Below are 11,745 nucleotides of genomic sequence, written 5' to 3' on the forward strand. Positions count from 1 at the left end.
GAAACAAACTGTACAGTTTATTGCAGAAATAAAAGGATCAAAATATTGAACATTCCTTCCATAACAGTTTCTCAATGAAATATATCTCCCTAGATATTAAGTAGAAACTGTTAAAATACATCACAATTTTAAATAAGGCCTTTATTAATTCTGTAAACAGAAATTCTTTGAGTTCAAATGAATCTAAGCCTTTTTTCTAAGGTAATACTTTTGAGTATTATTTCTTTTTCTACAGCAGTCTCACAAGGAGAAGACTTGTTTGTTTTATCCTCTGACATGGAGGTACTTGCTCCCAATAACCTCTATTTTCCTGGCTCTGAACGTCCCCTTTTCTCCCACTACCAACACGTTTTTGATCATAATATAGTTTAATGAATAATGACTATATGTTACTGTATTTATTGATATAATTACATTGAATGCTTTGTAACATATCACACAACCATATTATCAATGCAATGTAAATATATTAACATACTTAATGATCAACATTGTATAATATATAATCAAAATTCTATTTAAAAACCTATCAACCAATGGTCATAAAAAAAGGCACTCTACATGTTTCGACATTGTTCACGTTTTCCTCAGGAGTGTGAAAAACAAATACTGTTCAACATACAAATATATAAAAGCCATGGTCATTTGACTACTAGTATTTATATGTTGTACAGCATTTCGTTTTCACACTCCTGAGGATGACATGAAGGATGTTGAAACATGTAGAATGCCTTTTTTATGACCATTGGTTGGTTTTTAAATAAAATTTTTATTGTATATTATACAACATTGATCGTTGAGTATTTTAATATTTTTTAAATATTTATGCAAGTTTCCTTCAATTTTATCCATCAGTGCAATGTATCAATCAACTGTATTACTACCAGGGAAAGATAACGAGTTTCAAATTTATTAAGCACAATACAAGTTTCATAAATCTCTTAAGTTAATAATTCATAAATCAGTACCTAGCCAGAACTTTGGAACAAAATATCTCAAACACAAATACAAATATTCAAAGAAGTAAAATGTCAATATCAAACTTCAAAACACATATAATAATAATAATTATTATTTGGAAATAATAATAATCAGGAAAAAAGAACAAGAAGAAAAAACTTTTTTTCTAAGATTATGTGAAAAAACAATATTAAACACTTTTAAAAAATATTACAAGTAATCAAATCAAGTAAGAACCTGCAATAGAATGTTATCACTTTTAATAATCAACAGATATATTCTGCTTGTCACAGCTTTCTCTTTGGTCTTGCTTAACTTCAAATTGTAGGCTTTTAATTTTCTTGTTGGGCCATGAGATTATGCATCATATGACTAACACACTAACATGTGTTTTACATAATCATACATGAACTTGTTATCCATATGTCACCACTAGTGGAACCTCATGTTAGTTTCTTAATATAAAATGTACTCGTTTAATATTCACTTGGAAGCAGGTGAACTAGCACTTTTAAGGCAAATAAAAATGTAGCTGAACTGAATAATACAAAGAAAAACCTTATCTAACAATGAAATAAAAATTGCTACCTCACATTCCTTCCCTTTTGAAACAAAAGTGATGGCATCAATCTTTTCTTATAAAGCTCCCAATCTGTCTCTCTTTAACTCAAATACCCTTTATACCAACAGTAGGAATCCTATACAGCTTAAGTACAGAAACATTACATAAGCTATTCTTTGATGTTATCTTCTGCCTGGTTTTCTCTTGATTCCAAGTCTGGTTCAGCTTACTGGAATAGTTCATTACTATTTCTTCCTAGTATGTGGAAGACCACCCAACCTTCAGTAGTTGACTCGAGGATTTGATCATAATGCTCTCTGACTGATTTAAGCAGGAATTGCCATAGGTAGATCATTAATATGAGCCAACGATTGATCAGGAATTGTAGAAGAAGCTATCCTACAAGCTGAAGAAATTCTTTGTCTCATTGGTGAAAGCCTTACAAGGCTTCTGTAGTCAAAATGTATTGTGCCAGCTTATAATGTAAGCATAATTAGACTATAGCCCTCCACTAATAGGGATGGATTTATCTTTTTTCTGGACCACCCTTAAATATAGATAGCATGGAGGGTGATTGATTGGATGTTTTCTCCATTCTCCATGGTGAACATAGCACAGATAGCACTTTGTGCTGGCTTTGACCTTGACCTCAGCCATTCCTTTGACCACTTCTTTCCACTGCCTCTTGTGGGGTGCAGCTCTAAACTCATGGTCCATTTCTAGCATTTGTTCTTTATAAATGAGGTTTATCTGTTTCTACATCCTTGAGCTAGTGGCTACTCGCAGGCTTGTCATCATCTTCTGTCTGGTCTCCTTATCATGATCCATTCACACATCTACTCTGTTATTTGTTTCATCCTCTGACATGGAGATACTTGCTCCTATAACCTCTGTTTTCCTGGCTTTGAACTTCCTCTTTTGGGCCCACTACTAACATTTTGAACTGAAAATTTATCCTGTCTCAGAAGTTTAGGCCCTGATAGTGAATTGACTCTCTTCCCTAGGCTTTGACCCTTCCCATAGAGTGATTTCTCCATTCTCTGGTGTTTGCAGTGGATGTGCTCCCACTATGAGCATGCTATCATCACTGCCTTTCCACCTCCTCTCCACTCCTCGCTTTCACTCGTTTAGTATCCAATCACACACACTACAGCTCTGGCTGAGGATGTTTTGTGTCTTTTGTAGTTCAACCTTCTTTTATATTCTTCAGTCATATCTTTTTCCCATGTGGGAGTTATCACTCACTATTGTTTGGCTTCCTCCTGCACTGTTTACCATAGGGGTGGATTCATCTTCTTGGACCACATTTCAATAATAGGTAGCTGGGGAGGAGGCTTGGTTGGATATTTTCTCCATACGTCCTCCCTTTTCTTCCAAAGGTCGTTTGTTTGGATCTAGATAATCTCCTTTGCTCTTTACGGTCTGTTCATTATAATCTAACTTGCATTGCCATGGGATTCTTCTTCTTTTAGCCACTTATCTCTTTCCACTTCACCTGTGTTGTTAAACACCCCATCAGATTAATTTCTTTTGCTATGGGTGATGACCCTTTCTTATGGTGATCATATTTCCAAAGTGAAAAACTGGGACAGTCCAGCCCTTGCCCCTAATTTCTAAATGGTTATTACAAATTTGAAATAATTTAACTCTTATTTGATTTAATTTAAATTTATTGAACTGTTCCACAATATTTCCAAATATATTAACATTGGCATTGTTTTTGAAATAATTTCAACTACATTTTTTGGTGATAGACACAAAACAAATAAGCAAAAATAGTCAAGTTATACATCCAAGAAATGTTTAATTATTCACTTTATCCAATTCATCTTAAAGTAGGCTATTTTATACTTGTATATATTTAATAATTATAAAATATACAAACATACTACTTTTAAGTTTTAGCATTACTTTGAAACATTTTGCACATATATATTTGTGAAGAATGAATTGAAAGTAGAAGTTGTTTTTTCATTAAATAGTCATAAAATTCAGTATGAGACTGTGTAAAGAATGTTTTGATGATGAGTGCTGCCTTAACTGTCTCAGACCAGTGTAGATCTCACCATGCACAGATGGAACTCTCGAGAGAGTTTGTTGGCAGGAGAATGTGTTACAACAATGAGCAAGTCAAGTATGCATATTACATTTGTGATTTGACGTTACTGACAGTTTGATGTTTTTATCATGAAATCGGGGCATTTTGTGCATCCTTAGAACTTTTCTTGGGACAAACTACCAAAAAACTAGACATCTGGTCACCCTACCCTTTCTTATTTTTAATTTCTCATCCCATCATGTTTGTTGTCTCATGACTTTTCTTGCCTCTAACCATCAGTGCCCCCCTCCCCCGTATGAGATTTTGTAAGTAGGGATGTGTCTCATTACTTTCATGACAGGGAGGTTTCACTTACCTAAGCTTTCATGTCTGTCTATTTGCCATTTCCCACTCCTCACAGTGGCTTAGGTGGTGAGTTGTTTACTTTTCCCCTTTCTTTTTCAGGTCTTACAACCACGTTATCGAACATTATACATTATGGAGATTTTGGAACCTACCAAATGCCTGGTGTTGTCACACAGGGAATGCTTGCCCAAAATCTGCATCAAGCAGGGGAGTACAGAAATCACATTTGCCCTTGCTCAGTACCCATTGTTGAGTATGGTTTTCCACGAGTCTGTTCCGGTTGTGTCTATTCATAAATATCTTTCAGGCCATTCTGCACTTGACAAAAACAAAATGACTGCACCAGGTGTATGCTTGCAATCACACATGGCCTTACATCTGCTGTCTTTAATTGTGATAACTCATTGCACTGTCTGTCAGTGTAGTACCTAATTTCATAAGATTGTAGCATTTCTCGAATTAACATTTTCCTTACCTGAAAATGTATTTCATATAGATACTCACTTCCCTGCATTACCTTCTTCCCCACTTTCAGTGCATTCAATTTGCCCCATCAAGAATGTGCCTGTGTTCATGTGTTAGCACTCGTGCAGATTACTGTGCAAGTTGGATGTGTTGTCCTCTTATGATGATTACATTATAGGCTGGCACAATATATGTTGATATATAGGAGTGGGAGCTTTCTTCAAGGCTTGTGGCATATACAGGAAATTACATGTAAGTGCATACAAAGTGATAGCTGTTTGTGATGCAAAGAGGTGAGTATCTGTCTGATAAACATTTTCAGGTGAGGAAAATGTTAAGTTCGTACTTTAAGGTAGTTAAACACAGTCATATCAAAATTATCTGCTGCAGAAGATATTGAATGAGTCTTTACTAATACCATGTTATCTATTTTGACTCCACACTGTTAGCTAGAATTACATTTAGTGGAGTCTAAATAGGGATTTGTAGCTTGAGTATATAATGTCTATATCTCCAGTCTTGTATGCTCACCTTGTTTACCATACCTATTTGCAGGTTTTTAAATTCCCAATTTTTTATCTATCTTGTGTCTCAAACCTTAAACTTGTTTCTTTACTTTTTTGTGGCTGCATTTTCACTTTAAGCTGGCTATCTTGTTTCTGTATTTTTTATTATCTCTGTCCCCTTTTTAAATAAACAATTTTTAATAATCTGTTTCTATATTTTTTTATTTCCATCATGGACATGAATGTGTATAATAGCAATACTGTCCTATTTGGAACAGTTTAGTGTAATGAAATACGTAGTTGGTGTATGATGCTCTTTTGAGAAATAATGACAACTTTTAGATTGGCTTCATGCATGCTGGATGGCTATTGCTCCTGATATCATTGCCACAATGTTATTTTTTATAGTGGTGCTGTATGTATGATCACTATGATGCATGGTGATCAACATACGACATGTTATGTATATGCTTGTAAAATATATATAGCTATATATGGAGTGTTTAAACACTGGATTGGAAGGACTAATGAACTATACTGAAATGGTGCATGGTCTAAGTTTTGTAACTGCATAAGTTTTATACATGCATGCAAATGCAATGCACATTGGCTAGTATTTATATCTATGTACATACATGCAGGGTTTATAGTTGTTTTTTATTGTAAAGCCATATATATAGATAGCCATATGAATTTTTTAAGTTGTATAGATGCATACCTATCTTACTATAATGGATGTAGCATTATACATGTATCTGGTATGTGACTGAAATAGTAAATACAATGTTGTGCCATCTATTGAATGACACCACAAACAAAACTCCATAAAAAAATTTCACTCTTTGGGTATTCATGATTCAGACAATTAGAAAAATAACTATGGTATGTGCAACAACCATTTCTTTATCATGGAACACAATTTTAAATTAAAGTGCTCTCCTCACAACAAGAATGTGACTTTCACTAGGACTGTATGTGAGGGTTTGATTATATCTTTATTGATGTAATTTCTAAATATAGTACTAAAAAAATGGAATTTTTAAAAATAACTTTTGTTTTTTCAATAAAGGATAACACTTTTAATATATAAAAACATTACAGTTTATATCAGCACAATCCAAACACTTTTCCCATGTCATGTGTCATAATATAATAGCATATCTATACAAATAAGCCTTTTTAATGTATTTCTTATAATTGTTATATCTTCTCTGCTGGCCAAAGTGAGGCTGGTCATAGTTTTGGTGCAGCTTGCAGATTTCCTCTTAGAGTGACATTCTGCACATTCTACAAGGTCAAAAATGTGTTAATTAACAATTATGGGCTGATTATATTAATATACCCCCCCCCCCTCCATTTCTGATGAAGGTTGGGTCGTGACACTTCTACGACCCTCTTCTACTATGATGATCCTAAACTCTGGTGAGCCATCACTGCTGCATACTTTATCTGAAACTATTTTCTAAATAAAATATACAGCTACAAATTTTCTGCCTCACTTTTACCTAAAATTACCATAATTTTCTCCATTTTCTGCTTACATGATTTTTGCCACGCCTTATAGTCAACGTTAACGGTGACTACTCTATCTGCAGTGTGGGCTATAATTCGACACTTAGGATCGGCAATCACCATGATTGCTGATCCGATGCTCAAAACTGAGCTTGATGCTATCTTTTAAACTACGGCTTAAAGATATCTGTTGAGGGAGACAATCTGATACAGATCATGATAATTTATTGTACTATTGACTATTTGAAGCGTGTTAGTTCGAAATGTAAAAATTTAAGCTGCAACTGGAGATTGTCATGGAGATTTGTTTGAGAATATAGAGAACATTTATAGTTTCTGTGTAACTAAATTCTCTATGTATAATGCATAGCAATGGGCAAATATACGCCTAGACTAAGACCCAACCCCCACTAAGCGCGTATAAAAGTTTACTAGTAGAAAAACAGCCTTTTCAAATAAAACATATGTCTAAAACATCGCTTTATATAATTCTTTGTGTCTTTTAAAGTAATTATTGTATGAATGTATGTAATAAAATGTAATATTATGTGTATTGATTTTTTTTTACTCCTTCACTTCATACATAATATAGGGGTTGGTCCATAAAGACACCAATTGTATAGTGTACAAAGTATTGAGTATCTACATGGTACAGTCACCTAATGTTCATCTATTATTGGCTAGTAATTCCTGTTTCACCCTGTACTTAAGCTTCTTCGAGGAACACCAGATATGTGTAAGAAAACTAATTTGTTTGCACTAGAATTATGACTTTTTAGCTTATGAAAAACATAGAATTAATTCAAAAAGTACCCTATGCAATGTGCAATGATCCATTTGGTAATATTGCCTAAGTTTGATTGTAATACTAGCACCAATTTTTGCTGTAGGCTGGTGAAACAATGAAAATAATAAAAAGAACAAATGGGCAATCCTTATTATGAACTACTACTGTGGTTCTTGATACATACCCACCTCATAAGTAATCTACCTCTCCATTCCACTGCTTAGAAATGAAGCCTTCTCTGCTTCTTCTGCATTTACGTGTAGGTCATTGTAAGTCATGCTAAGTTTATATATATTTCAACTTTGACTCTAATTAGACCCATTTTTTCTTAATAGGTTCGTCCAATCCATCAGAAAAGAACCTTAGCTTTTCTGAATCATTTTCTAATCCGAACCACTTCCTTTTTGAATCACTTTGCCACTGTTTGTGATGAAAAATTGGAGAATTTGTTGACCAGAATACAGAAGTTGGAGTCTTCCATGAGCATTCTAGAGGCTAAGGTTTGTTCTGATATCAGTTTTATTCAGTATTGTCAAATAGAAGAGAGGATATATCTGATGAAAAATATGATACTAAAATACAGCAGACTTTTTTTTACCACTGATTGAACTTAGTTTATTATTATGGTATTTTTCCTGAAGTTTATGCAATGACATTACTTGTGAGGTTTGAATAGTCTTAATCTTTTTATTTTTGTAAAATTAGAATAGAGACAGGACTAAGAAAATACCTTTGAGATATTTTAGTACTTGAATATGATACATTTAAAAGTCAGTGAGAAGTTTTAATAATTTTTAATCTTTTATTGCTGTATTTAAGGTAAAACAAGTTGTATTCCAACTAGTCATTCAGTTTGAATTATAACTAAAACAATGATTTCAGTTCATTTCATCCTCATTTTGTGGTTTATCATTTATACAGTTGGGAGCACGACAAAGTTTTGTTCAAGCTAAACTGTAATATTTATGTTAAATGTCTGTATTTAATAGATTCCCACCATATGAGAAAGCTTAACTATTAAGGACTTATATAATGCTACTGCAAATTTAACTATTAACCTATTTTATGCAGTAATAAATTGATAGACATTACATCTGAAACAAAGGCTAATAGAATAAAAAAATATTGTCATGGTTAATATTTAGCCTATATGATCACTTAGGACTTGTTATAAGTTACTATTTTTGTTTTATTGGTATATCTGATTACCTCAACCTTATGTTAAGTATATAATAAAAAAAGTTTAAGGTGGAACTTCACAAACTGAAAAGCATTATTTTATTGTTATGCAAACAATTTATATTTTGATTAATTACAAGTAATAGTTCTTATGCAATTCTTTAACAATAGTCATTGTTGAATATTTGGGTTTGTGTAATCTTCTGTAGCTTGCATCAATACCTGGTCTAGAGAATGTCACTGCATGTACACAACCAGTAGAAAACCAAAATATTGAAACCCCTGTTCTGCAGCCTCCAGTTGAGGCTCCAGCTGAAGAACCTATAGCAATGACAGAAAAAACTGTTCAGCCAGAAAAACCAGTTATGACCATTTCTCAGGATCCAAGGTTTGCCAAGTACTTCAAGATGTTAAATTTGGTGAGTTTGTAAGCTAGACATTTATCAAATATACTTTTGAACAAGAAAAAATATGTATTCCCTGTGGTTTAACTTATATAGAACAATTTTGTAATGAGAGCTAATATCTTCAAAATAATGTGTATATAACTGTACTTTAGTTGTTGAGTGTCAAAAAGTTGTAAATGCTAGTTCATAACTCCAATGGTGTGAATTTGTTTTGTATTTAAAACTGTACACATGTAGCTAAGTATTACCTACTCAGTTTCTAAAAAATATATAAACCAAAAATCAAAACTGTGATTAGAAATAAAATATTTGTATCATTATTGCAAGATATTTGGGAGTATCAATTTTTACTTAACAAATTCATGCTACTTTGTTTTGTAAAAGTACTTCAATACACTTATCAATTGTCTTGTTTTGTTTTTTTTTATCTGAAAGAGGAGTTCCTATTAACCTCAATATCTGATCATTACTTTGAATTTATATGCAATTTTTATGTGCTTATTCTGCAACTTTACTGCAATAGTTATTTATTTTATAGGGTGTTCCTGTTGCTGCTGTCAAGCACAAGATTTTTATGGAGGGACTGGATCCAAATATTTTAGAGTAAGATATCAATACTATGTCTATACATTTGAAAAAAATGCCTCACCTGAGGATATAAATATAACTTAATTTGATATGAAAAAAAATCTTCAGAATAAACATTGTATTGAATTTTTATGTTTTAGAATTTCTTTACAAAACTTGTTTTCATTGTTCCTTTCTTTATACTTCATCTAATTATATGTTTGATATTAGGATATTGTCATGAAATGAAAAACTAATATTATTTAGTACTGACCAAATTCCAACATGTTTGGCCACTGAAAAAACATGGAAAAGAGCTATATACTGTAAGTTTTATTAGTTTTGGGTAACAATGTAATAAATATTATTTTATAATCTGAATTTAATTGCTAACACATTCTCTACTGGGATCAGGTTTCTCTCATCTGCCTGCAAGCTGTGGACCTTGCAGTCACTAGGATTCATGCCTATCCTATTCACTCTGCATGCAAAGTTTAGTGTTTGGTGACATGGCTTCCTGGGGACTGCTTATCCCTTTGGGTCACACAAATATATCTGGTCTATGCACAAGCAGAAGTATGCCACACAGGATTCTTGGCCCTGGACCTTAATGGTTGTGCTGTCCCTTTCTCTCTACTAGTATTTATATTGATGGCAGGATCAATCCGATATCACCCTCTGTGTTCCATTGCCTCCACCCAACCAGTCATACAGCTCTTTAACTATGCTTCCTCCTCTTATTGGGGTGCATCTCTGAACACCAATTTTATATCTGACAAATAGACCTCGGATGAGTCCTCTTTCCATATCCATGAGCTAGAACGTCCAGTAGACACTGTTTGGCAAGATCACATTATTATCCCTCTTAGTGGATAATTTCGTTACGTTCCTTTCCAACAACTCCTTAGCTTTCCTCGATTAACCCTATCGTTACGGGTCATGGGTCAAAAGCCATGTTATCGCGTTTGTTGGCTTGCATTGAAAATTTTATTGAACTACTATTTTATGAATGTATTTCAGTAAGATTGGTATCAAATTGTAGATTATCCATTTGTTAATTTCTTAATTTGAAAGTAAGTATTAAAACAGAAATCCTAAATATCAATTTTTGTGCCACATGGTATATTGAATGCAGCATTGGTTCAAATTAGATGTTTGTGATGTACAAATACAAAGTCTGTAGTTTCTTATGAATTAGGAACTCAAATTACTGATATTCACAATCTAGAATCTAAAATAAGAACTTCCTATCTTTTCTATTTGCCAAGATATAATTACATTTTCCGAATCAAGCACAGTAGCCCCACCCACCTCTTTTCATTTTTGGAAATGCTTACATACACCTACTTCTGTCTATAACATGTTAATAACCAATCAAAAGCTCAGAATGTACTCCTAGTGGCTTTCTCAGCCAATTTGAATTATTCAGGCAGCAAGTTCTTTCTTTTTATGTTAGAATCCAAGTTGCAAGGTAAGACTTTAGTGAGCTCGAAATTGCATATGTTTTTTAGACCTAAATACAGCTTAGTTACTAAGCTTGATAAATTATAATGGAGTTCTATGGTATTAATATAGTAATTTATGATTTCTGGTTATTTCAAAATGTATATATAAAACCTAAAAATAATTATTTTGTTTCACATCCTCAACATGCGAAATTTGATAAGGCTTAGCAACCTACAGCAAGCAGCAAATGAGTACAAAGTTTGTAACTAAAAGAGATAATTGTATGCTGTAATCTTTACTTACTGTTCTATGTTTCAAGAAAAATAAATTTAAGAACATATTTGTAAATAGTAATAATATATATATACATTTATAATGTATTATAACTGAAATGTGACTGTATTTTACAAAATACTAGTCCACTAAAACACACCCAAGACAGTTCACTTTGTAAAGGCCAGTTTTGTATTCTTCAATACAGTAACATGAGTACACATGTGCCACATCATTGCAACTTCTGTAATGTTAGCCAGGCATGGCTGAAAGGTCAATATAATGAAAATAATATATATATATATATATAAATCTATAATGTTATGAGATTTAAGCTATTTAGACTAAACTTTTGTGTTTTCGTGTTATAATTTGTAATCATTCTAGAACAAAAAAACAGCATAATTTATATTTATTTCTTAATTTTTTACGGTGGTTACAAGGTCAGTCAAATTAACCCAATCTATACGGTAGTGAAAACAACAGATAAAATATAAAGTTTTTTCTAAAAAAAACATTTAATAATTATCTGGAGGTTATGAAGATTTTGCATGTGAAATTTGAAAATGTTCTGATGCATAAAAGTATTTTTAATCTTAAAATCAAAATTACTTTAGATAGTCAAAATTTGAAAAGAAAAAAACACAATAAAAACATTACTTAAGAAATCTTAAAAC

The 11,745-nt window shown here is 32.5% G+C and overlaps 1 protein-coding gene across 1 annotated transcript in view; it reads left to right on the forward strand.

Annotated features, from left to right (window-relative positions):
- Positions 1-11,745, forward strand: part of LOC106475684 (WASH complex subunit 3-like) — a 23,266-nt gene that overhangs the window by 6,341 nt on the left and 5,180 nt on the right. The window contains exons 2-4 of the mRNA XM_013936366.2: positions 7,532-7,696; positions 8,585-8,794; positions 9,321-9,385. Of these exons, the coding sequence (XP_013791820.1) occupies positions 7,532-7,696; positions 8,585-8,794; positions 9,321-9,385 (440 nt within the window). The remainder of the gene's footprint in view (positions 1-7,531; positions 7,697-8,584; positions 8,795-9,320; positions 9,386-11,745) is intronic.

This window comes from Limulus polyphemus, unplaced genomic scaffold (assembly GCF_000517525.1).
Source record: "Limulus polyphemus unplaced genomic scaffold, Limulus_polyphemus-2.1.2 Scaffold149, whole genome shotgun sequence".
Classification (NCBI taxonomy): domain Eukaryota; kingdom Metazoa; phylum Arthropoda; class Merostomata; order Xiphosura; family Limulidae; genus Limulus; species Limulus polyphemus.